At 42.6% G+C, this 27,755-nt stretch overlaps 1 protein-coding gene across 1 annotated transcript in view; it reads left to right on the top strand.

The window, feature by feature from the left end:
- Positions 1–27,755, top strand: part of SPATS2L (spermatogenesis associated serine rich 2 like) — a 92,233-nt gene that overhangs the window by 42,613 nt on the left and 21,865 nt on the right. The window contains exons 3-7 of the mRNA XM_054171349.1: positions 2,559–2,620; positions 16,388–16,496; positions 21,094–21,143; positions 22,073–22,313; positions 27,418–27,621. Coding sequence (XP_054027324.1) covers positions 2,582–2,620; positions 16,388–16,496; positions 21,094–21,143; positions 22,073–22,313; positions 27,418–27,621 — 643 coding nt within the window. The 5' untranslated portion in view covers positions 2,559–2,581. The remainder of the gene's footprint in view (positions 1–2,558; positions 2,621–16,387; positions 16,497–21,093; positions 21,144–22,072; positions 22,314–27,417; positions 27,622–27,755) is intronic.

Below are 27,755 nucleotides of genomic sequence, written 5' to 3'. Positions count from 1 at the left end.
TTGTTTGGTTGTTTTTTTGTTAATGTTGTAATAAGATGTTGGATCACAATTAGTGTATTTAAATCAATATGGAAGAGGGCAGCTGTCTATAACATTATAAAAGGTGCGAGGTAGTAGATGTGGTTCATCCCTATTCCTTACCATACTGTTATCTATTAAACAGAGAATAATCAGTCCAGCATGGTTCTGATGGCACTAGATAGAGGGCATGCTTTTCTGGAAAGCACTAAGAGAGATGAAGACTTACAGAGGGATTTGGAGCTAAGTTTTCCTGTCCAAATGGAAAATTTGATGGCATATGTCTTACATTCTATGCCCACTTAGTTTGAGGAATAGCTGGCAGCAAAAGATGAGAAATACATATAAAAAATATTATACAGGGAATAAAAACTGCAATACTTTTTCTAACACTTCCCTTTCAGTTGTTGGAGCAACACTAAATAGTGGAAGTGGAATTGCCCTGAGCTCATCATTCTGTGTAATCTATCTGCCTGTTCCCTCCAGACATTTTGTAACTGTGCTTTTAGACATTGGGTGGGGTTGACAAAAGACTTAATCTCTTTTCATCCTTGATTTAAGGAGGAACAGGGAGAGAAATCTTCTGATCTGAGGTACTGGCAGACAGGAAGGTGTTCAGAGTGGCCCAGGTGCCAGGAACGAGTCCTAATGGATGGAGCGAGACTCCAGCTAAGTGTCTTGGTGACATGGTTGAGCCACTGATTATAGATACCGATTATAAGACTTGTGAGTTTTAATAGGGAGTATCTGTTCATGGCATGGCAAAATAGAAATGGCATGAGGAACCTTACTGATAGCAAACATAATTGTTGGGGGTGGGGGTGGGGGTGGTTGTTTTTTTGGTTGTTTTTTTTCCAAAGGGTTTCTTTTTTCTTCTGGCACCTCAGTTTTGAGGGTCTCCATAATTCGATGTCTGTTCATTATCAGACCACAACTCAAGATTTCATTCCTTATTTTTCTCTTTCCCATTTACCACAAACAAAACTACATTATTTTTGAAAGTGTGCTTTCTTGAATCTCATCCCTTTAATTAGAAAATTAGCAGGTTGCGTCTGGTTTGATGGGACCCTCAAAGGTCATCTTGTCCAACCCCACTACAGGCAGCAGGGACATCTCCAACTAGAATAGGCTGCCCAGGGCCACATCAAGTCTGATCTTGAATGTCTCCAGGCATGGGGCCTCAACCACATCCCTGGGCAGCCTGTTCCAGTATTTTACCACTCATTTTAAAGAATTTCTTCCTAATGTCTAAACTAAATCCACCATGCTCCAGTTTCAAACCATTGTCCCTCATCCTTTCACCACAAACCCTTCCAAACAGTCCTTCTCCAACCTTTCTGTAGGTCCCTTTCAGGTCTCTCTGCATCATTCTCTTCTCCAGGCTGAAGAGCCCAAACTCTCCCATTCTCCCTTGTGGACGAATACACAAATTTGCAAGAAGATTTAGTACAGTGGATACTGTAGTAGAAACACTTCATTTCTGGAGTTGTAATTCCCCTGAAGGGCTGTGTTTCAAAGCAGGAGTTAAGGGGGGGATTGTTTTAAGTTCATTAAAAGAGATCTAGAAGAATTATGGGAACTGTTCTATCAGACCATAAAGCAAAGGGTTCAAAGAGGGAAAAGGAGGAAATGTTTCAACTTGGAAAGAACAAAGATTTCTTTCTCATTTATATACATCTTTACCTTCTTATTGCTGTGCATCAGAGCTGAATTTGGTGACCAGGCCAAGCTTTCATTCCATTTGACTCTTTGCAGTAATTGTTTTTTGTGAGTTAATTTTAGTATGTGAAGATTCAAGCCTGTTCCTTGCTGAGGTCTAAGGTTCTGATGGAAGCACGATTAAGCAGCTGGATTCCCTTTCCTGTGTGAACTCTGTCATGTGGTACAGTGTCTCACACTTACCTAGCCACAGAACTGGAAATAGATAGCATATTGCAGGGTTTCTTAATCACATGCAAATTCCATTCATGTGCCCAAGTTTTCAGAGCAGACTTGGAGGTTTAGCTGTACAGATCCTGCTGGTTTCAATAGGAGCTGTGTGGCTAAATCCTCTGAATTCATTTTGAAAAACAAACCAAGCAACCAGCCACACAGTGGTTGTCAGCCTCCTAGCACATTTCACTGCTTTTTAAGACAAGATCTTCAGACAAATTTTCTGACAAAAATTGGGGTTGCTGATGAATGAGGAAAGAGGAGCTGCTGAGTTCATCTAAGGTATTTTTCCCTTTAAGGCCTCAGAGGTATCAATTAATAGTGAATAGGGTCCAAGAGAGGTGGCTGGGAGAAGCACAATACCCTTTCTATCCAGATTCATAACTATAAGGCATTTAAAAAAATCTTTGCAGAACTAATCTGGGTGGAGTATGAAATCTGAATTGTTTGCCTTTTGGGAAGATTTGCACTGCCATGCAGGATATTTAAGTGTTTTCATGTTTCTTTAATGCTTATAGCACATGCATTTAGTCTTTATAGGTGTAGCTTTGACAGAGTGGAGTTAAAAATCTTCAAACCAATCTCTTCTTTTTTCTCTCCTTTCACAGACAGTATTCTCACCTGAAGAGAGATGGCAGAAATCAATTCTCCTGTAAATATCAAGGAAAAGGTAGGTTCAAGTAACAGTACAATGCAAACCAAAGTGATATTTGCATACATAGGTCATCCCTGCTTCTTCAAACACCATTCACATACTTAACTTTTATATGCCTTGACTCTGTGCATAAAGTTAAATACACTGGCAGACTAATAATAAATCATGGTTGATGAGAAGCATTTTTGCTTTTCTGTGAAGAGGCAATGTTTTGTCAGACAGACTTCTTTTATTCCTCTGTGATTCCTGTGCACCATGATGCTGTGGAGAACGGCACTTTGTGATGATTGCTGCTGTGCAAAATATAATCTATGAAGTAACCCACCCTTTAGAAGATATTTTTTTTCTGAACAAGAATGTCATACCTGTGCTACTTAAAGGCAATTCCTAAAATTATAGGGCCTGAAAAGGGTAGTTTTGGGGTTTTTTTTCCTATGTAAGTAGCTCTGTTTTTAACCATATTGTATATACTTGAGTATGTCCTCTCCATATCCTGGCTGTTGCGAGAGCCTCCCTACCCTTTCAGGAGCAATAAGGGATCTAAAGCTAATTAGTATACAAATAGGAGGTAGATCAGGAAATCTTTTGTGACTCCCAGCAGGCAGAGTGTGAAGAGACAATCTAACCCTTAGGTATTTCCCACCAACATAAATAGGAAAGCAGAATAGGAAAGAGAGAGATGGGAAGACAGACTGTAGGATGAGTATAACATGCTAGGTTGTATTTTTAAAGCAGCCAACATTTTGAGAATTCTCCTGAATCATGGTCTTTTATAAAATCAGAGTTTGGGTTTTTTCATGTTTGCATTTAGGAAGTTCAGAGAAAAGAAACACTTCAATTTTGCAGTTAGGTGGAGTGATGCAAGTTAAAAAAATCATCTGTCCTGAGGAGTGTGTGCAAGACTTAGACTAGCTATAAGGAAGACATTTTTTAGAATGAGGGAGGCGAGACACTGGCCCAGGTTGTCCAGAGAGGTGGTGGATGCCCTGTTCCTGAAACTGTTCCAGGTCAGGTTGAATGGGACTCTGAGCAGCCTGAATTGTTCGTTGTGCTCAAGGATTTGTGTGTGAACACAAATTTGTATTTTGATGAGTGTCTTCCTTAGCCCTTAGTAACAGCACAGGGTTTGGTTTAAATATTGAGTAGCATGATGGATTTTGCAATAGAAAGTAATGTCATCAAATCCTATCCCTTAGTGCCAGAATGCTGGAAGGTAAATTACAGGAAATCTCAAAATGCAACTCAGTAAATCAATTGAAGTTCTGCCTATTTACTGTGTAGCTTGATTTTTTTATTTTATTGATTTAGTCAGTTTTACAAGTGCAGGAGTTTACAGATCAGCTGTTTGTCTTTTACTAGGTTGAGTGAAGAGCTACAACAAGACTTATTTATGCTAGAGATCTGCTATTCTAGGTCTGATATCTGCTGGGACTCTGAAATCAGCTGTTTATGAGCTTATACTTTTAAAGGCAAGAAAACAAATGGACCAATACACTCCATTATAAATAGTTTCTCTTATTGTTCTTGCATTTCCCATCAGTTTTCAGTGCCCCTAAATCACTATGCCAAAATGAAAACTTAGTTTGCCAATAATTAACATTTTATTGCAAACTTGCTGATAAACACTGATGTATGAGGAGTTCATCAAATTTAGGCTAAGCCTTTATTTAGTAGGTTATTAGTCTGTATCTTCCAGAAAAAGCCAGCATTCTCAGTTTGCCATTTCACTTGCACAGCCTGTCTTGTTTTAAAATTAGGTCATTATGCCCAGCACCTCCATTTGACATCTCATATTTGGTTTACAGTATGCTGACTCTGGCAGCAACAGACTGAGTAACTCTAAAGCAACAGTAGTGTTAGGACCCTCTGAGTAATTCACTAGTACAAAGAAAGGGTCGAGCAGATATGTCCTGCTGAGTTGGCTTCAACTATATTTGCACACGGACTGCTAAAATGTAAGGACTTCATTTGTAAGTTTGGAATGCAGACATATTTGTAATGTCCTCATGAAAGTCAAAATCAAATCTCTTTTTTGCTTAGAAACTTAGCCCAAGACGTGGCCAGGCTACACAACATCAAAGCAGTGAGTTTAGTGTTTACTGTTATCCACGTCGGGGGGAGAGAGGAAGTGTTTCTGGGGAAACAAAATCCAGATTTATAAATTTCATTATTTTTGCTGAGCGCCACAAATCCATTGCCATGAACACAAATATCAGGCCTTGCTGAAAAGAACAGAATGGAATGTAGTTCTTTCCAAGTTCTCCCATTCTTCTGTATCAGTGCTTGCAGTTCATAACATATTTAAGACTTTAATCCTGCTGTATGTACTTCTGCAAACAAGTATTTCTTGTAAGTTTCTGCAAAAGCAGACCACAGATTTCTCCTTAAAACCAAGCTTATTTCTCTGTAACAAAAATACCAGGTGAGAACTTTTTCACGAGCCCATGAAGCTTTAGCATGTTTGTTTTGCTTTGTTGTTTGGTTGTGGGGATTTGCTTTGGTTTAGTTTTCGGTGGTGGTGGTTTGGTTTTTAATTTTGGGTTTTTTTAAATGATGGCCTTTCCTCGTGTTATCTCCATGATTAACTTCTAGTTATTCACGGAAATAAGTTCTCTGTCACTGTTATAAAAGTGATGTGAGGCTGAGTCAGACGTTTTGGGCATTATGCTCACACACAGGCTCTGTGAGACCCTATCCCTGAGAGAACGCTGCTGTAATACTGATCCCTGTAACTCATTCTTGGCATTTCAGCTGAAATTGTTCATGAGGTCAGTACATTAAACATTCTGTTCTATATACTTTATTTTATTCCCCCACCCACTCCAAGAGATTTATGAAAATGCTGGCCTGTGATGTCAGGAAGGCTAATGGAAGTTTCCATAGCTGGCAGAGACTCCTGCAGCTGTGATGCTCTTGTGAGGAGCCAGGACTGTTCCAATTGCCATGTTTTCATGCATGGATTTTCTGGAATAACTCAAGTTCTGCATTTTAGCAGCTAGCATGCCTATATAGCTAGTATAAGGAGAAGTTTACCATCAGAATCCCTCTCAGATTAATTTTCTCTGCCCTGACCCCTGCTATAGTCTTCTGTCACTATGTTGCTCTCCCTCTGGGCTCTGACTGCATTTATCTCTGTGCCTACAAATACAGTGTACCTAAGGGCTTGTTTCCTAGTATTGGGATTTTCAGAGTTTGAGAGTTATACATAGTTCAGGTCATGTGCACACAAATTCACTAGATTAAGGGATAAAATGGACCAAACTCATTGGTTTAAATCCAAAGTAATTCCATAAAATTAATGGAGGTATTCAAGCATTAAGCTTGTAGATTACCAGAAGAGGTGCTGAGATTCTGAATGACAGGGCCTCCAAAGAAGCAGCAACTGGAGTGAGGAATACAAGTGATGTACTGTCTCCTGTAACAGTTAGACCCTCTTAGTTTAGCAAGAGGAGAGTGACTATTGGGCCAGGATAGCCATTCATTTTTGGCACAAAATTCTGAGTTGGATCCAAAGAAACACTGGGAGTCGTTCAAACATCAAGACCCACTGTTGGGCCTATTTTTGTTATTTTTTAACATTTATTTTATTATTATGTCTCTAAACATGTTTGAACAAATGAGATCTGGTGTCAGTGGGAATTGGCAAAATACTCGCTCAGCTAAAGACGCTCCTCTTGGGATTCTGTGAGGAGTGAAATTTTGCTGGAGCTCTCCTGAAAGGCTTGCTTTTTCATTTGTCTTTTCTAGTGGCAGAACTGTGGGAGCAGATGGATAGGTTTGTTCCATAAAGGAAGTTTTATTCAGATGTGTTTTGGAGAGTTTCAGTTTTGTTTACATTGCACCATAAGTGTGGTCTTCATAAATGATTGCCAGCATCCATGGAAAGGAGAGGATTCATAGTGGAAGGAATGAAAATAATATATACATTTAAAATTGTATATTACAGAGCAGTTTCCCCAGCGATGGTTTCACTAAGTCTCCTTAAAGGTGACCTTTGCAGCTGTTCTGTGCCCATGTGTTGAAGCATACAGATTTGCCCTGAAGACCAGCAAAGCTGATCAAAATACGCTTGTGTCATTTGATGAACCATTTGACCTGGGTTAAGGGTGTTATAGATTAAGGTCTTGTGCTGGGTTGAGGCAGCCCCCTCTCCCCGCCACGGGCAGGAATAAACACTCAGGACAAACGGATTGCAAAAGTGATGAAAGTTTAAATAGAAAGCGGTGAATGTTTACAGAAAACCCAAAGCGCAGTGACAAAGAAAAATCCCAAAGCAAACCCAGAGACATCCCATTCCCACCTCAGGGTACACCCAAGACCCTCAGGGCTCCTTCTTCCCCCTCCCTCTGCTGGGCATGTCTCAGCTGGCCAGGTCTGAGACTGCCCATCCCCCCGTGGCCTTGCGCCTAGCCAGGCCCAACGCCAGCAGACATCTCCCCCAGTTACCGGCTGGCGGAGGAGGAAGAAAAGAGAAAGTGCCAGACCCCACACTGGATCTTGTAGTGGTGCAAGGAATCATGGTAGGAAATACACACAATTTCCTGTGTCCACCCCTCTGGGCTGGACTTCTGGACACAGGAAGTGAACACATCAGGGGGCACCCAGCTCAAACTGCAACAGGTCTTTAAGTAGTGCTGCCATTCTTCAAGCAGAGTTCTTACTAAGCTACTCTTACTAAGAGGACATTCTTTCAGGATTCCTGATTATTATTTTTTTTCTTTTCTTTCTCCATTTTGTAAAATCAAAGATTCATACATAGAAGTTTTGGGTTGGAAGGAACCTTAAAGATCATCTAGTTTCAACCCCACTGCCATAGGCAGGGACACCTTCCACTAGATCAGGTTGCTCAATGTCTCATCCAATCTGGCCTTGAACACCTCCAGGGAGGGGGTATCCCCATCCTCACTGTAAATAATTTCTTCCTAATCTCCAGTCTAAATGTGCCCTCCTCAAGCTTCAATCCATTCCCTCTCATCCTATCACTGCAAGCCCTTATAAAAAGTCTCTCCCCAGCTTTCTTGAAGGTCCTCTTTCCGGTACTGGAAGGCTGATAGAAGGTCTCCCTAGAGCTTTCTTTTCTTCAGGCTGAACAGCCCCAACTTTCTCAACCTGTCCCAATAGGGGAGGGGTTCCAGGCCTCTGATCATTTTTGTGGCCTCCTCTGGACCCAGTTCCCTGTCCTCCTTATGCTCAGGGCACTGGAACTGGATGTAGTGCTCCAGGTGGGGTCTTATGAGAGCAGAGTAGATTAGTTTGCAAATTTGGCAGACAAGGGTGATACAATAAATCCGTGGTAATTGCCTAAAGTAGTTTTCTGCAGCAAGTAGAACTTGTTTTGCGCTTGTTAGGGATAAATGATCCAAAGGTGTCAGTATGATAAACAGGTCATATAGTAGAAAGATTTGCAGACCTGCTGAAAGCTGTTATTTTTTTGCTCAAAGGGATGCTAACACTTGTTCAGTGTCTTATAATGAACTCTGTTAGTAAACTCTCAGAAAAATGTTTCTGCTGTATGGAATGGGCCCTTAATGCACCAGTCAATTGTGTTGATGAAATATGTTTGTGTAGGAGTTTTCAAAACCTTAAATTCTGTCATGAAGGGGTTTTTCTAGGAATGCTTTTTCCTGCTTTATGTACCAGGATGCTAATGCTAAATTCCTGGATTATAGAAGCCATCAGAGTCCTGCAGACAGCCTTCTCTGATTCTCTTGCAGGATTGGGGTTAACCCCAACTAGAGGTTTAATCGAGTTGAGCATGGCCTGCACTGCTACTTGTGGATATATATAGTCTGTACACAAGCAGAAAGATTTGTTACTGACACACAGTAGGAAAATGACAGTGGGTTTGTTGAGAAGCATGCTTCTAAATTAATTTAGCTCCTAACATAGGGAAAATCTTTTGAACTTGGTGTTTAGTACAAAGTGAAGGTGCATCAGCATCGATGCTCCTAAACAAGCGTAAGTAAGACTATTCTTGAGTAAGTGACCATAATAGTAGCTTGCTTCAAGGGGATTAGACCAGCTGTGTTCAGGGATTTCACAACAGCCGTGAGCTTTCAGCAAAGAAGTTTAATTTGTCACTATGTCAGAAATATATAAACACATTCCCTGGTCCCCGGATATGTTACTTATTCACCAGAAACAGGCTCTTTGAGGTGATGCCAAGGGGGAGCAAATGGACTAAAGCAACAAACAGGCAGCGATTGATTCCATGTTGTTACAGTTGCTTGGGAACCATCTGAAACTTGACAGAGAACCTAAAGGACTCAGAGGGAGTGTACAGCAATGTCAGCTTGGTTCTGGATGTGGAGTAGGTAATCTGCTGGCACAACTTTCAAGCAGGCTGCAGTTCTTTGTGAGCATGAGTTATTAGGAAAGTCTCATGAGGTGGATGTTCATGAGGACTTTGAGCAAGGTACTATGAGAATTTAGAATTTTACAGTTGTCCTCTCCTGTTTCATGCTGCTCAAAAGTAATCTGTTACTGAAGTTTGTGGGGTGTTGGTTGGGGTTTTTTGTTTGTTGTGTTTTTAACAGGTGAGCCAAAAATTTGCCCAAGTGAAATTGTGTACAGTTTAACAGTAGTCATCAGAAAAATAGTCAAGTATATCAGATTAGAACTTGAATTTTTTTTTCTGGGATAAAACCAGCTTATCTGAGGAGACGTGGACCCTTTTCCAGTTTTGCTACCATTTCTGGGCAGTCCTCAGCAATTTGTATAAGAGACTGTTAAAAACAACCTCATGACTGTGAAATTCTGGTCTTGATGAGATGCAAGCTGACACAGATTGCAGCAGCTTTAACAGGGCTTGAACAAGCATTTCAGATAAGTGTGTGTTTAGGACTACAGCTCAAAAAATTAATTAAAAGCCTTGTAAACGTTGAGCTAACTTCAGCCTTACCTGGAATGGTAGCTATGTCCCCAAGAGGTAAATGCAAGCTTGCAAGGTAGGCCTCTGGATTGTGGGTTTAAATAGAGGTGGCTTCAGGCTCTGCTTTCTGTGTCCATGATTGTGCACAGTTGTTTTCAAGGTCACAGTTTATATTTTAGGTCTGGAATTTCTTTAAAGTGGGTTTTCTGTGCAGATTGTCTTAGTACACTAAGAAAATGTGCGTTCTGGTCAGGCTACAGGAGGGAAAGCCCAGGAATTTAACTGCTTGTCGGTGACAGCTTCTCAACTAACGCTGACATGAACAGCACAGTTATCTGTGGTTCAGAAGGTATGTTACTGAATTCTCTCTGTGTCCTGGAATGCTTGTCTAGAATCCAGATGATGACAGAAGTTCACTGGGAATCTGCACTGAGTAATGACAAGATGATTCACAAAATGGTTAGAATAGCTGACTTCTCTGCAGTGTCTGGTAATGTTGTTCTTCCTGTGATGAGGTTTCAGAGAGTAACAAACCCACACACACAGAAATAAATCTAATGAAGCAGACTGCTGTGAGTTTGCTCTTGCAGACTGCTCGGTATTAATGTAGTATCACTGTGTGTTAGGAGATTCTTTGGCTGTTGTACCTTTATCATGCTGTAGGATGTTAAATATGGTTTTTAAAGGTATTTGTTGATGAGAAGGCATACAATCTTAAATTATTCTAGTTTCATATCTGTTGTTTACATGTTGAAAAGATGAACTAGAAGTTTAGAGAGATGAAGTTGGGAATTATCTCCTGCCCTGGATTTACTCTATTACACCTTTAATAAAAATGAGCGATCTGTAGTTTTCAGGATTGGGAAGTGGCTGACTTCTCTCAAGCAGCTGGAGGCTTGTAAGCTGTTGAGGTGTATAGCTGTACTAGCAAAATGTCTGGTTTGGTTCATCTGCTAGTTCAGGTGATAGAGGAGCCAGCATATCTGCAGTCAGCAGGGACATCCTTCACTAGATCACGTTGCTCAGAGGCTTATCAAGCCTGATCTTGATGCCCCATTCCTGGAGATATTCAACTACCACCCTGGACAACCTGTTGCAGTGTTCCAGCAGCCTCAACGTGCAGAACTTGTTCCTAACATCCAATCTAAATCTGCTCTTCTCTAATTTCAAACCGTTGCCTCTCATCCTATCACTGCAGGCCTTTGGAAACAGTCTCTCTGCAGCCTTCTTGTAGGCCCCTCTCAGGGCCACTATTAGGTCTCCTCACAGCCACCTTTTTCCCAGGCTGAACAACCCCAGCTTCCTCAGCCTGTCCTGGTAGGAGAGGTGCTCCAGCCCCCTGATCATCTTTGTGCTCAAGGATCTTGAAATTTGTGTTTCCAGGCGAAGGCTGTGTAATGGGTTGGGGCAGGTCCCCTCCCCACCACAGGCAGAAATAACAACTCAGACAAACGGATTGCAAAAGTGATGAAAGTTTAAATAGAAAGCAGTGAATGTTACAGAACACCCAAAGCGCAGTGACAAAGAAAGATCCCATCCCCACCTGAGGGTGCATGCAAAACCCCCAGGGCTCCTTCTTCCCCCTCCCTCTGCTGGGCTAGTCTCAGCTGGCCAGGCCTGAGACTGCCCATCCCCCTGTGGCCTTGGGCCCAATCAGGCCCATGGCCGGGAGATCTCTCCCCCAGTTACCACGTCTCGGAGAGGGAAGGAAAGAGGAAGTGCCAGACTCCGCACTGGATCTTATAGTGGTGCAAAGAATTATGGTAGGAAATACACAATTTCCTGTGTCCATCCCTCTGGGCTGGACTTCTGGACACAGGAAGTGAATGCACCAGGGGGGCACCCAACTCAAACTACAACATGCCACCCCTGTATTTCATACCATAATCTTTGCACCCAAACACATCATCAGATCAGAAAACTTCTGATGACATGTCCGGCGAAGTCCATATCTTCATCTGGGCGTCCACTCAAACAGTCTCTCATTCAGGCTCAAGCATCAGTCCATTCCAGTTGTTCTTCCTCATGTGATGGAACCTCCCAGCGACGCAGTCCTTCTCCTGCAGTGTGAATTCCTTGTGGACTCCTTGGGATATCCTGGTCACCTGGAAATACCTCACAACTTCTCAGCCAAGCCTTTACTCTCATATTCAGCGGCAAATTCTCCACCCCTGGGGCAGGCCAGTCGGAACAATCCGGCTCCACGACTGCCTTTTTCAATCCATCCAGGGTGCCGCAGCCAACCGCTTTCACGCGGACCAAAGCTACACGGATGCATGTCAGAGGCACTCCGCACCCCCCGGCTGGGCGCTCGCGTACCGAGGCAGGACAGCATCCGGCTGCACAACCTCCACCCCCGGAAGAGGGAGGAGCTGCGCCACAGCCCGCTGAAGAAGCAGGGAGGCGGAGCCAGGTGCTCGGCGCCATTTTCGGAACACGTCCGAAAACACCAGGGAAAGATTTACAGCTGCCGCCGCCGCCTGAACGCAGCCCGGCTCGGGCGGTGCCGCCGCCGCCGCTTGAGCGCGGCCCGGCCCGGCCCCCGCCGTCTCTGTCGCCGCGATGCAGAGTCCGAGTCACCTCCAGCAGTCGCTTGCCCGCTCGCCGCGGGTGTCCGCCCCCGCAGCGGCCGCGGGCCGACCACGCTCTGCTTGCCGCTGCCCCTCCTCCGCTCCCTGCCGCTCTGCAGAGAACGAGGAGAAGGCAGGTCTCGCCTTCTTAGGCTACTCGAGCATTCTTAAGCTACCCTGGGCAGAAAGTCACAGAAAGAGCCACCCCTCGCTGTTCCCAAACAACAGGAGGGAATTCCATGCCATCAGCCACGCACCAGCTATCCTTCTGCAGTCCACAGGAGTTCACACAGTCGCCCCGGTAGCACAAAACCTGAGCCCCAACTTTCCAAACCCAAACCGACGCCCAGAACTAAATTTAAACTCTCCATCTTTTGCAATCCGAGCTGCAGTTGGCCCCACGTTGGGCGCCAAAAATGTAATGGGTTGGGGCAGGTCCCCTCCCCACCACAGGCAGAAATAACAACTCAGACAAACGGATTGCAAAAGTGATGAAAGTTTAAATAGAAAGCAGTGAATGTTACAGAACACCCAAAGCGCAGTGACAAAGAAAGATCCCATCCCCACCTGAGGGTGCATGCAAAACCCCCAGGGCTCCTTCTTCCCCCTCCCTCTGCTGGGCTAGTCTCAGCTGGCCAGGCCTGAGACTGCCCATCCCCCTGTGGCCTTGGGCCCAATCAGGCCCATGGCCGGGAGATCTCTCCCCCAGTTACCACGTCTCGGAGAGGGAAGGAAAGAGGAAGTGCCAGACTCCGCACTGGATCTTATAGTGGTGCAAAGAATTATGGTAGGAAATACACAATTTCCTGTGTCCATCCCTCTGGGCTGGACTTCTGGACACAGGAAGTGAATGCACCAGGGGGGCACCCAACTCAAACTACAACAGGCTGTCATACGGCTTAGTCTCCCTCAACACACCTTGTCCTCCTCTGAGACAGGCTGTCTGGTCACAATTAGACACTTGTAGCCATCTTTGGAATTTCCTATGTCCTGGGTGCTTTACTTTGCAATCTGATGTTCTTTTCCTGAGGAATTTTTCTCATGAAGCTTCTTAACCTTATTTGCTAGATGGAAAGATAAACAAATGTATACTTTGTACAGCAGTCAGCAAAGGCTGTTGTTGGGTTTTCGCCGTAGAGCTGTTGAACTCTGTAGTACATTAGTATTCCCTGAATCTAATCTTTATATAGTCCAGCTAAAACAGGACTGTGTCCACAGTGGTGATTTCATGCTTAATTTCTGTGTATTGGTGAGTATTCTTCTCCAAGTTTATCACCTTAATTCTGTTCTTTTGCTGTTAGTCAAAAAATTCTTAACAATGACTGTGCAGTGCAACCAAAATCTTCAGTAGATTATGTAGCCTAAAACATTGTCTGGTTGAGTTCTTGTGTGTCAGTGTCCTCCACCCCACATTTTTTTTTTATCTTAATGTCTGTAAGAAGTTTCCAAACTGCAGTGTGTGATGATCCATCACTTTGTTGTTTCCAGATGCCTCTTGAGGCTTCCAGACTTTTCATAGCAAAGGACATGCTGACATTTAAAGATGGCTGCAATTCACTAGATGTTTCTTTTTACTATTTTTCTTGTAAGCAGTTGCCACAAAGAGATGATGCAATTTTGAGTAGGCAGAGAAATGATCCACATGAGTGTGGAAGTAAGAGGGGAGGAGGGGTTTGCAAGACCATGAGGATGTAATCCACATGGTGGAAACGTTTGGCAGCTGCCAGCTTGAACATAAAGTGGGCTGCATCTTGTGGCCTGCTACACCCTAGTGTCTTTGCCAGCTTCTGTTGATATGGAGCCAGCTCAGTTCATACTTGTTGCAGCTTTATCAATAAATAGCATGCCTGTGCCCACAATTAGAAGATGAATAAAACTCCTTTTTCCAGAGCTTTCTCCACACATCCTGTTTGTTTGGGATGGCTTTCACTTGAGTGCCTGCAGTGCATAGAGAGCTGTACTCATCACTTCCCTTCCTATGCAGGCATATCAGCTGAAGAGATAAGCTTGAGCAGACAGGGTTTTTCTGCATAGTTTCTGGCAACAACAGCCTCTGCTTCAAGCAGTCCAGCTGACAGCCTAGTCTATCTAAACTCTCAACATTGTATTGTCGCCTGTGTTTACTATCCAGAGCAGCTGGCTGTTGGGTTGGGACCTAGATTGTCCAGTCTTAGGCTGGCCACGTTAGACAAATTATTAGATAAATTGCTTGTCTACTTCCCAAAAATCCTTTCCAAAAGTCTAACTCCACTGCCCTCTAAATTATGATTGTGGCCTGAGTAGTCCAAGGCTGGACTTGCTACTTGAAATGTGTTGTGGGCAAATCTGAAGCTGCAGAGAGATGTGTGATAATGTGCAGAGTAAATGGTATCACATAGTACTGAAGTCATGTGCTGAAGTTGTGAAATGGAGTGAAGAGACTAAAGCAAAGTAACATTTTAAAGATTATTGTTTGTTTTGGTTGTAAATCTGCAATTAAGTCTTCTGATTCACCTTCTGGTGTCTCCATTAATGGAGGCTCCATAAAGAGAATCCTGAAAGATTGTTCTTCATCCAAATAGACAGCTAAGACAAGGTAGTGTGAATGCTCTCAACGTGTAAGTCAGCCTAGTTCCCCTAAACAGATCTATCTTCTTGTATTATATTCTTTGATTATTTTTTCACAGTCATATTTCACAGTACAGTAAAAAGACCACCTGTGCTTCACAATCAGAAATTAGCATGACAACATTGTGATGCAGTAAATAAAGCACACTCTAATCAAGGATGTGTTTCCCACAAAAAGAGGCAAAGTGTGCTGGGTAAACATTTGCAGTGCAAAACCAAGTTTCTAATGGAAAACACATGCTGAGTAGATTGATACAGAAGCTCAAAAAGCTGATTTGGAACAACCAGACTTTTTGGCACTGATGAATGTGTGTGGTTTGTTTTGGGTTGGTTTGTTTTTTGGTGTTTAGTTTTTTGGGGGGTTTTTTGTTTGTTTGGTTTTTTTTTCTTGGAGAACCACCATAGGCTTTTGTTAGTTTTGCTAATTACAGTTAACCAAGTATTTTTATTGTGACCCTACATAGTGAAGCTTGTCTAACATCAATACAAGATAGTAATTAAGTTTCATGTAACTATTTACCTTCACCTAGATTATGTGGGTATGAGAAAGGTCGATCATCAGCATGATTCCAAAAAGAAGCATAGCAGTTTGGATTACCATTTGGTATAAATGGATACTAAAGCCAATGCACCAACAGAAAATGCTGTGGAATTGAAGCACGGTGTGCCAGAATCATCTGTAGGTGTTAACACTTCATCCATCAGCAGAGTTTCCTGAAGGAAGCATTTGGCTTCCTGTGTCCATTGTTCAGGATTTTGTTATAGAAGCTTCCCAGACACACACATACGTAACCTGAAACTGAAATGATGCTGAGCAGCCACTAGAGCTTTTTAAAACTATACTGTCTGGGCCTGTTTTCATGCATGTAATTGTTTTTCAGATGTCAAAAAAAGCAGGCATCATAACTTTGATGTTGCAAGGCTGTGCAGCAGCCTTGTTGAAGGAGTTGTGTACTCTGAGTTTGTATAGATGATGTGTTGCAAATTTGCATGGCAGCAAATAGAACATTTAGGGTTAAGGCAGTGGAACTTCTCCCTTATGAGGAGAGACTGAGGGAGCTGGGGCTTTTAGCTTGGAGGAGTCTGAGGGGGGACATCATTTGTGTTTATGAAGATGTGAAGGGCAGTGTTAGGAGGATGGAGTGAGGCTCTGCTCAGTGATGTCCAATGATAATACAAGGGGCAGTGGGTTCAAGCTGGAGCAGAGGAGGTTCCATGTAAACACAAGGATAAATTTTTTCACTGTGAGGGTGACAGAAGACTGGAACAGGCTGCCCAGAGAGGTTGCAGAGTCTCCATCTCTGGAGATATTAAAAACCTGTGTGGATGTGTTTTGGTGTGATCTGGTATAGGTGATCCTGCTCTGGCAGGGAGGTTAGACTGGATGATATTTCAAGGTGCCTTTCAGCCCCTAACTTTATGTGAAAGAAGTATAAGGCCCAATTCTCAGTTTAATTAAACTAGTTCTCCCAGTGTGACTGAGGGTAGGATTTGCTTCCAGGCTTACTGGTTACCAGTTCTATGATTGAAGGAATTGTTTTCATTATTTGCATGGGCAGGTGAGGAGAAGATGGGTATTGCTTCATACAGACACGTTGCTACATACCTGTGCTTACAAGTCATGTATAAGGTGCATTTTATATGAATATATATTGGCACAGAGGTACCTTGTTGTCTAAAGGAGTGTGATAGACTCATAAGTTGTCTTCCTGGTTGTTTTTTTTTTCCTTCCAGATCAATGCAATCCGATCAATTGTTCCGAACAAAAGCAATAATGAGATAGTTCTGGTGTTGCAGCAGTTTGATAACAATGTAGACAAGGCTGTTCAAGCTTTCATGGATGGTGAGTACAGGATACTTTTCTTTCACTAAGGCATGAGGGATTCATTTGCTTGCTAAAGTGTTCACTGTCTCTAGTGGCTCAAAATACAGCCTGTTGTTCTGCTGAAGTTCAGATGATTGTGACAGTTCTTTTTTTAAAAAAAATATAGAGAGAACCAATCTTCCTGGCTGCATCTTTGCTTCTTCAGAGTATGAGTTTGACACAGCTGTTTATCTGTTTTGCCTGGCTTGGCCATTTTTCATGCCATTCTTCTTTATTCTGCCTGAAAGCTAATGCTCTTTAAACCTGTCAGAGTCTGTTGAAGATACAGTAACTCATGAGAATTTGAGACTAATCTGAGGCAGCTAACCAGGCCGCTAAGCCCCTCAACTTGATGCATACATTGACATTCAAACCTCAATCTGAATTTTGCAGATAGCCATGACATTTCTAATGGCTTGAACCAAGACTCCACTGAAAGTTCGAGCCATTCGGAATTTGGACCTTGGTTTGTATTTTTGCATCATGAGACCATCTGTAATCAAAGGTCACTTGTATTTAAATAACACCTTTCTGATAAATATGTAATAGCAGGTGTCTTGAACTTCACCACAGTCTGTAAGAAACCCATTTCAGGAATAATAGACTATCATGAGCAAATCCTCTCAAAGTCTTTGTAGTTTGGGGCTGCTTAAAAGATACTAAAAATTCCATCATCTCAAAACTCCTGTGTATCTTTAAAATGCCTCATGGTGCTGATCTGCCATCTCACCTAGTTGTTTGTTCCCTGTTTTGTAGCTTTAGGTTGGATTGATTGACTAAAATGTATCCACTAAAAAGCATCCTAATGTACTTGGGATTACCAATATGCAAAAAAACAGATGAAAGCAAACTGGACTACTTATAAGTGCATCAGAATTCTTCCATCAGATCTGTATGGTGCCTCTTGGTTCAAGCATCTGCGTAGCCAGTCAGATTCTAATAGATGTATGGAAATTGGATTGAGTTTGTGTACACCCACACAGAGAAATCTAACTAATAATTGTGTTTGCCTGTAATATATGCCCTGGGAAAAGTAGCAAAGGTTTGCTCCATGATTGCTCTTCTCTCATGGCCAGTATGGGAAGTTTCACATTTTCTCCTGAGTTGGTAAAATCCTGGTCCATTTAAGAATTTTTCAGGTCTAAACTAAGCATTTGAAGTCCACCAAGTATCTATCCAGGAGCCATAAAAGGACTGCAGCACTTCAGAATCCTATGGTCTGCACTTCAGAGAGCAACTGAAATGAACACATGTGACCGTTTGAGGCTGTGCCTTTAAGAAACAGACAGTGCAGGGACACTCTAGCTGAATGTTTTCGGTACTAGAACAAAAACACTCTGATACTCTGAACGAATTTCATTGGTGGAGGGGCAGAATGCAACTTTTAAGTTGTAGAGCAGTTGGAATTTTTTCTCAGTTTGGGAGTTTGGGTTTCAGCCTGTTGTGCCGTGCCAGCCTGAACCGCTTCTCTCCCTGCCTGCTTCTCCGCACACTAAGTGGAGCTGACCTTGAGATAAGCAAACTAATTCTGCATGAGCTTTTGAAGCTAAATAACAACTCTTTTCCTTAGTAACTTGCCTTTCTTTCTCTCTAACCCCTTTTTGGGAAAAAAAGGGAGGTGGGGGGGAGAGAGGGGGTTACAGGGAGGGAAACGGTCCTCAGGGAGGGAATTTTGTTGTGTTATTTTCCTTTGCTGTATATTTCTGTATATATATTGTAAATACCTGTATATATTGTGTTATATATAATCTGCTTCCTATATATGCTTGTAAATATAGTCTGCTTTCTCCGACTGAGTTTAGCCGTGGTTTCTTACTCTGTGGGGGAAGGAGAGCTAGGCCCTGTCTCAACCTACCACATTATTGGCCGCCCAACTCGGGGCTTGGTGATAAATTAGCTTGATTTATTTTTTTATTTTTTTTAATATTCCACCCTTTCAAAATTCAACATATCTACAAACAATTTAATGTCTGCGACAAGTGTGTTTTCAGGGTTCCTCCTGTTAAAGGAAGGTAACAAAAAATTACTCAGTAACTTCCTTTCATTTGATTTGCCTTAAGTTTCTACTGCTTGCTTGTGATCTCTTGAGTTGTTTCCAATAGCTCTTCAAAAGGGGAAATGTTTTCATAGTTGGGTATTGTCATCTGCTCTGAGGAAGAATCAGGGCAAAAGCAAACCTTGCAAGAGTCTTGAAGAAAAGCAGGCCATTGCAACCTGAGTTCAAATCATCTTTGAATTTAACCAGTTTATGATCAGAAGTCTTTGCCAGTTAGCATTTGAAAACCGCCAATATTTGCTACTGTCAGGAAAGAGCACGAGAGACAATGCATCCATGCAGCTGCCACTGTGGGCAGAATGAATCCAGCACTTCATGTCTAACAAAAATGGCTAACATTGGATTACCACAGTTGCAGAGAACACATTGCTGCATGCAGTGAAGTCATGGGATGACCATGCTGAGGGAAGCGACTGAGCATCTCCATTCAGTGCTTTTCTCAGAGGTGCTGCATGCTCGATGTGGAAATGTTCAGTTTCCTGAGATGAGCTCCTGTCTTGCTTTGTATCTGGAGTGGCATGTAGGTGATGCCTCTACATGTGAAATTTGAGTTAAATTAGAGATTCAAATGGTTCACTGTTAGTGCTTACCTTGCCAAGCAAAATCAGGCCTGTTAAGCTGCTTGTAGATGCATTCAAGAAAACATTCTGGTGGGCTTACATGAGGGCTTTAGGATTTGCACAGTTATGGCATCTCCAGCAGGAGGAAACTGGGGTTAGTTATGTGAATCACTAAAATAACCTTTGCCATGCATAGTATTCACAGAGAAGCTGAGGGAAGCAACGCTGAGACAGCAGCAGCCAACACAAAAACAGTGTTGGATGATACTGTGAAAACAGTTAACAAAGCTGTCAAGTGAAATCTCTATTTTCAGCAGCACAGGGTAAAACAGGCAGCAAAAGTCTGGGTTTATTTCTTCATACTGAAAGATGGTGTCTGTCAAAAGATAGCATACCTTTAGGAGAGGGGATGGTATTTAGATGGGCATAAGTACATGTATCTTTAAATATATTCATAGTTCTGCACACAATAGAAGTTTTCTTAGCCTTCTGTCTGCAGTTAGCCATCTAGGAAACACAGTTGGGAGTCGTTTGAATTTGATGGATTCCATTCACATTTTTTCACCATTTAATAAAATAGGCTTAGCACTGCAAACAAGACATGTTATCTCTTCTGATCTGTATGACAGACTCAGTAGATAATCTTGGATCTGCATTATTGGTATAGAAAAATAACATTGGTGCTGTGGAACACCTCCCATGACTTTGGCTGGATACATGTTCACAACTCCTGGTGGTCTGAAAATTGCATTACTTCTGTACACTAGTGTCAAGAGCTCACTGGAATGAGTGAGAGGAATGGCTGAGTATGAAATCCAATAGGAAAAGATTGTAAATGAATACTTAACCACTTTACAATCACTGCATGATTCTATTATAAAATTCAAACAGAAGACCTTTAACCTGGTTGCAAGGGATTATTGTGGCAGGTACTGGCATAGTAGTTTGGATGATGATTCAGACTGCATGTTTACCTTCTATTTTCGGCTTTAGAGTCCAGGAGAACAAAATAATGATGTTAACTAGATGACAGCGTTCTCTTGTAATATGGTAGGTGGCACTGGTCTGACCTTGCAAGCTGGGGCAGAGGAAGGTCCAGGTGAACATAACGGAAAGGTTTTTCACTGTGAGGGTGTCAGAGCCCTGGAGCAGGCTGCCCAGAGAGGTTGTGGAGTCTCCTTCTCTGGACACATTCAAAACCCACCCAGATGCATTCCTATGTGACCTGCCCTTGGTGACCCTGCTGTGACAGGGGGATTGGACTGGATGATTTTTAAAGTTCCCTCCCAACCCCTAACATTTTGTGATTCTGGGACCAAAGTTCTTGCTTTACTCCATTAATTTATCTAACCAGCTCATGAGAGTTGGTAGGCAGAATTTCAAGAACACAAATTTTTCAATGTGAGCTTTAACCATTTTTTTTCTGCCAGGTCCAAGCAGAATTTCTGCAGGAGTTCATGAAATTAGTCTTTTGGATGCTAATGAAGTCTTCACTTCTATGTTCTTCCATCTTCTGAATATGCCAGATAAAACGTAGGATGTATATGATAAAAATGCCAAAAGATTTTGAAACTTTGAGTCAAGGTGAACTATCTAGGTTACCCAGTGTTTATACTAGGATGCTGAGATGCTTCCCTTTTCAGGCAAGAGATGCGAGTGTTGACTTTTCTGGGGCTTATGCTGGAGCTTAAATTTAGGCACCCATTTCACTTTGTGGAGTGAAGGCCATAACAAGCAGTAGTGCGAGGTAGCCCATCAACTGTACATAGTGTAATCAAACAAAAGGGGTAACTGGGAAGGAGAAAGGTGTCAGTACCTGCTTTACTCTGCCCACGTAAGAGAATTCCCAACCACAAATGGAAATGCTGCCCAGCTAGGAGATGAGAAACCCTTGTTCAACACACCTGTTCTTTTTCATAGCCAAACTTATCTTGAAATGTTTCATCTTTCCTTTCTCTAGGCAGTGCAACTCAAGTTCTAAAGGAATGGAATATGACAGGGAAAAAGAAGGTAAGAACTTGCTCTTAAGAATCTAAATATTCAGCCTATTTATCAGCTGCCCATAGTGAATGTAGTGCTTACATTGTGGCCTGTGCTTTACTTTTGCTAACAGAGGTGACTTCATTCACAGCTGTAATCAGAATAAGTGAAAGCAAATGAATGTAGTATTTGTAATCCTGTTCCTGTGTTGCTGTTTCTCTGGGGCAGCGTGTGTGCATACGTGCGAGGGAGCCAGCCCCTGGACAAGGGCAGAATGAATTCCCAAACAGCCTGTGTGCAGAACTGCTTTCAATAAGCAATTGTATCCTTGATAGTCACACCTGCTTATAGTGCTAGAGGTTTTGCTGCCAGCTATGAAAATAAGAGTCATGCATTAGTGACATTACCAAGTCAGAAACTTCAAGTATCTGTTTGAGATGCGATCTTCGTACTTATGTAGCTCCAAGCTGGAGCTGTACCAAGAGGCTGCTCTGTGAGTCACTGTCATGGAGAATCCTTTCTATGACTGGGAGAGCTACAGTATCAGCAGGCAACCTATGTCCTGTGTGATCACTTTCTACATGATCAGGGCGATGCCTAAAGGAGTTGTCTGTGTTACTGCAGTGATGTCCCCTGGATGGCTAGCAACTACTTGTCTCAAGTGGTACCAAACATATAGAACAGCACCTTAGCAGAACCTCTGTTGCTGTTTTGCAATCCAAGTGCTTTGTGTGGAAGGAAGGAGAAAAGCAGTTTGCAGCTTCAGGTTGTATTTGAAAATGGTTTATTCAGCTGACCACAAACAATGTATTACATAGCACAGCATGGCCTGTAAATGGCATTACACTGATGTCACTTGTATGGCATTTTAAGAGCATGGACAATTTACTGGCTACATTTTGAGTTTATATGGGTTGCAATGAGTGCCATCTCTCTTCTTGCAATATTTCTCCATTTAGAACAACAGGAAAAAAAGAAGCAAATCTAAACAGCACCAAGGCAGTAAAGATCCTAAAAACAAGAATGGTGGACCTGAGAAGGCATCTGAAGAGCCCCAGGGAAAGTATGACTGCCGTCTTAATGGATGCTCTAAGGACATCTCTTGCAGTGGTTCTGCCAGTCGGAAACTGGAAGCCAGTTCTCTTAAGAACAAGGGCTCAGGATTTGCAGAGTCAGCACTGGTCTGTCCAGAAGTCACAGGTCAGTTCATCTGGCACAGGACACCTTTATAACTGGCAGTAGCCAATCCCTCATTTACAGAAAGATCATAGTATTTTTATTGCTGTGAAACAGAATATAATAAAAACAATGTAAAGGATAATTAGAGGCCCAGCTGATGCAGAATTTTCCAGATATAAACACATAAGAATGCAGGGTTAGAAAATGGCTTGAGTGTAAGTTGGTGGCAAAAGCAATGAAGTCCCACATCTGGAGCAAAATTGTGTGAGCAGTGTGAGCTTGTGGCATATTACAAGATTTCTTTATTGTCTAGACTAGTCCATTTTTTCTTTTCCTTATCTTCCCTGAACTAGGCTAGTTGCAGTAGATTTCCACTGGCCTTCCCTACCAGGGAAGGGAGGGCCTTTTTGTTGAAGGAGGCAGCCTGATAGCCTCTTAGTACACACATTTCTGCTGGGGTCTAGGTAGTGATTAGGGAACTCTGGGGGACAGTAGTGCAAGCAGCTCTTCCCCACTGGGATCTAGCACAGAGTTAGAATTACAGCAACATCAGTGAAACAAACCTTCTCTGGAGAAGAAACTCTCTGAAAGCTGTTGCCTTCAAGTATCATTTCATAGAGTTCATGTTTAATTACTGTCAATACTGGTAATGGTTTTTCAGCTCCTTGCATTTCATACTTCTGCTGGATTATTGTTCCTTTCAGTATTTCCTTCCTATGTCTTAAGCAGTATGTAAAACTATATTAAAAGAACGTGCCTTGAAGTCCCTTCTTCCATGGCTGCAAATACAGCTCTCAAACCATGGAACTAAATAGAAGAGAGGGGTGATGAGGATCCTTCAGGGGCCAGCAGCTGCACCCTTGTGGTTTCTGAGCAAGTCACACAGACTGTTTTAAAGCAGTTTGAGATGCTGAAGTGTGAGTCTAAAGTGCACCCATTTAATATTGCTCCCTCTTGTGTTGTAATCTCAATTGTCCTTGTCTGGCTTGTTTGTTTCGGTTCCTTTCCTAGGGAAAGATGGGGGAGAACATGTAGTTACCACCTCTAGTTCAGGTCTGCTTATTTCTTGCAATTATTCCATCTCCCTCAGAAGTCTTTAGTTCTTGGTTTTTTGTGTGATGGTTTACCACAGGGAATTGAGACTTGCTAGAGAAAATGAAACATAAAATTCAAGGTCCCAGAAAGCCAAATTGCCTCAACATGGGGGACCTTAAGGAGTGTTTCACTTAACTATGAGTCAGTTCAGGGGCTCTCAGTATCTTGAACAGGAAAAGGCATCAAATGAACCTGTTTACTTTAAAAAAAAATGACAAGAACAAACCCTCCAACTCTCCTTCTTGGAAGCCTTGGCAGCACAGGATCTGAAGGATTTACAGCTACCCTTTTTGTACATACCCTTATAAAGAAGGGGTATGAATGCACTGAGGGGATATTTACAGAATACAGAATTAACCAGGTTGGAAAAGCCCTTTGAAATCAAGTCCAACCTATCATCCAACACCATCTGATCAACTAAACCATGGCACTAAGTGCCTCATCCAGTCTCTTTTTAAACATTTTCAGTGGTGGTGACTCCACCACCTTCCTGGGCAGCACGTTCCAATGGGTAATCACTCTTTCTGGGAAGAATTTCATCATAACATCCAGCCTAAACCTCCCTGGCACAACTTGGGACTGTGTCTTCTTGTTCTGTCAGAGGTTGTCTGGGAGAAGTGATCACCCCCCACCTGGCTACAACCTCCCTTCAGATAGTTGTAGATGGCAATAAGGTCTCCCCTTTGCCGCCTCCTTCTCCAGGCTAAGCAACCCCAGCTCCCTCAGCCTCTCCTCACAGGGCTGTGCTCCAAACCCCTCCCCAGCTTTGTTGCCCTTCTCCGGATGCATTCAAGCAACGCAACATCTCTCCTAAACTGAGGGGCCCAGAACTGGACACAGTACTCAAGGTGTGGCCTAACCAGTGCTAAGTACAAGGGCAGAATTACTTCCCTTCTCCTGCTGGCCACAGTATTCCTGATCCAGGCCAGGATGCCATACACTCCAAGAACCTTCTGGACTGCCTCCTCTCTGCTCTGTTAAGTTCCCAGCAGTTATCTGGCAGGTTAAAATTTGATGCTGCCTTGCCATGATGTTGCTTTTACAGGGATTTAGGTAAGACCAGATACAAAGCATTTTAAAGGTGCTTTTCACATAGGAGGATTTTTAGTAAATTTTTCAAACTTCCTGTTTATCTTGAGGTGGTTTGTGGTTTGTTTTGTGGGTTTTGTTGTTAGTTTGGCTGGTTTTTGTTTGTTTTTTGTTTCAGCCAAAGAATCATAGAATCATTTTGGTTGGAAAAGACCTCTGAGACCATCAAGTCCAACCATTAATCTAAGACCATGGTCTTAGACCATGTCCCAGTATTTGAGGTGTGGCCTGTTCTGGTCCTGCTGGCTACAATATTGCTGCTCCAGACCAGGATGCTGCTGGCCTTGGCCACCTGGGCACATTGCTGGCTTATGCTTGGAGGGCTGTCAACCGTCACCCCCAGGTCTTTCTCTGCTTGGCATTCCAGCCAGCCAGCACCGGAACAAGAGGACACAGTCTCAAGCTGTGCCAGGGGAGGTTTAGACTGGATGTTAGGAAGAAATTCTTCATAGAGTGATTGCCCATTGGAATGTGCTGCCTGGGGAGGTGATGGAGTCGCCATCATTGGAGGTGTTTAGGAGGAGACTTGATGGGGTGCTTGGTGCCATGGTTTAGTTAACTAGGTAGTGTTGGATGATGGGTTGGACGCGATGATCTTGAAGGTCTCTTCCAGTCTGGTCTGGTCTAGTCTATTCTATTCTAATTTCCCAGCCACTCTGCCCCAAGCTTGTAGCATTGCATGGGGTTGTGACCCAAGTGCAGGGCCTAGCATTTGGTCTTCCTAAACCTCATACAACTGACCTCAGTCCATCAATCCAGCCTGGCCAGGTCCTTCTGCAGATCCTCCCTTACCCTCAAGCAGATCAACACTCCCACCTAATGTAGTGTCATCTGCAAACATACTGAGTGAGCACTCAATCTCCTCATCTAGATCATTGATAAAAATATTAAACAATGACAGGCTGTTGTCAAAAGATAAAGCATTAATTTAGAAGATGGCAGCTCAGCAGATTTCAGAGACATTTTATCTGAGCTGCTGCCATACTGGTAGGTCTGGTAATACTTGATGACTCAATACCCATTAGACTAGTACTGAAGTTCCAAGCTACTATGTACTGAACCATGCAATGCTTTACTTGTTCCTATTAGCCAAACCTTACACTTCTATTTCAGGTATTTGAGAGAGACTTTGTCCCTAATTTTGTTATACACAGGTTCATAGATTCATAGAATGGTTTAGGTCAGAAGGGGACCTTTGAAGATCATTTAGTTCCCATCTTCTACTATGGGCAGGGACACCCTGTAATAGAGTAGGTTGTTCATGTTTCTTGGCTGGCCCCAGCTTTCAGAGGCTTTTGTAATCTATTTTTAATTTTGTTGACTGTCCTCCATCAAAGTTCAGGCACAGTATCCTAAGGTGTTGCTTGCTAGGCTGTGTTGGTCATCTTACTGCTGGGTTTCAAATTAGCTTTTGTGTCATTTTGTAAGAAATTGTGTCTAAGTATGCTGCAGAGTGAAAGAGTAAAAGTTTTTAGGATAGAACCATTGTTATAGATGCTGTTCTTTAGAGAAAAAGCTGTCAGTTTATTTGTCTTGACAGGTATATCAATGCTGCTAGTTAAATGCAGCAATGCAAAATTTTGCACTTCAACAACAAATTTCAAAAGATCTTACCTTGGAGACACCCCAATAGTCCTGGTCTTTATAGCTTAGCTGATGGACTGCTTGTTTGACTCTGGAATTATTTAGCAAGGCCACCCTTAACTGTCGGTAGAAAGAAGATTCTTTATAAATCAAAGCTGGCTGCATTAGTGTGAGATGCAGCCATGGTTGCATGGGTTTAATGGCAGTTATCTCAGAGCAGAGTTCCTGGCTAGATTCAAGGTTGGTGTCTGCACTGAACCTTTGATACATTCAGAGTGCTGTGTGCCTCCTGTCTCTTGCTTTGAAAGAGACACAGGTTCCTTTAACTCTTCATCTGTTTTCTTATATGCTATTTTATGTTAAAAAGCCTTTTGTTTGCCAGCTCACCTTTTAAAGGTCATAGGCAAAAGCTGTTTCAGAAATATGGGCACTGATGGTCCTCCTTCTTCCTTTGGCATTGCTTGATTGCCATGGATGTAGTTCACACCCCGGTGCTGAGCCAGGACACAAGTCATCAGCTGGTATCCTGGAGCTTTCCAGGTCATTTTCCTCAGTCCCTGCAGTGTTCATCCCTAGCCTGTGGGCCATCATCCAGTTGTTACTCTGACAAGCCCCTGTTCTCCACACACCCCACAATATCAGCTGAAAAAAATGATGCATGAAGAGCATCTTCCGAATAAACTACTATTCATTCATTCATCAAAGTGAGTACAAAGATTGGAGCAGGGAGTTACCACAATCAATCATTTGCGGTACCTGTTTCCTTAACTAAAATTCACAGTGGCAGTAACAGCTGACTTTACCCATCAGTTTTCATGGCCGTTCTTTAGCTGCTTGTCCCTCTTATGATGCTGGTATCTTGAATCCCTTTGGAATATTGGAAAGTTTAAACCACGTCCTCCTGTGACAGCCAAACAGGCTCAGGCATTGCTACCTTGTCCCTCTGAAGGGGCTGAACCCAGAGCCTTTGACATTGTTGCATTTCCTGCTTGGTTCATTCCTCTTAGCAGCTGCTTTTGATAAAAATCTGTAACTGGGCAAGGTGTTTCAGGCAGGAATATTTAATCAGTGCTTTTAAAAAACTGATGAAATGGTGAGCACTTTTTTAAAATAGGTTTTTCTATTTAGACTGTTGAAACATTAAATGTGTTGAGCTTACCATTTAATAGCCAGGACCATTTTGGTTTTGTTCTGCCTTTGCTTTATGAGGGTCTGTATAATGTGTGCCAGTGAACAAAATTCATGTTTATACACTAAAAAGTAATAAAAATCAAGTAATTCAGACTCAACAAAAAGGTTTTATGTCTGTCTTAAGATTACAACTCCCTAATTTTTTTACCTTAATGTTTTCTTGCAGACAAAGAACAAGAACACCAGAAAGGATCTGTGGAATTAAGCCCAAAGCCCAAAGACCATGGGGTAGAACCGCATGAGTCTCTCCAGTCATCAGTTCAACTCCAGTGTAACCTAGGCAAGCCAAAGTCAAAATCTTCCTCAGTTAAATCACCCAACACTACGACTCAACCTGAAACAAAGACAGATGATTCAGTCAAAAAAAGAGGTAAGCTGGATGCTGGTGTATTGGATGTACTGAGGTGATCAGACAGCTGAGGAAAAAGAAAGCGCATGTGAGAGGTGTTGGAACGTGAGAGTGGAGTCACATAAAATGAGTAGAATAATTTATGCTCTAGCCAA

Source organism: Dryobates pubescens, chromosome 2 (assembly GCF_014839835.1).
Source record: "Dryobates pubescens isolate bDryPub1 chromosome 2, bDryPub1.pri, whole genome shotgun sequence".
Taxonomy (NCBI): Eukaryota; Metazoa; Chordata; class Aves; order Piciformes; family Picidae; genus Dryobates; species Dryobates pubescens.
This window is presented reverse-complemented; position numbering and strand designations above follow the sequence as displayed.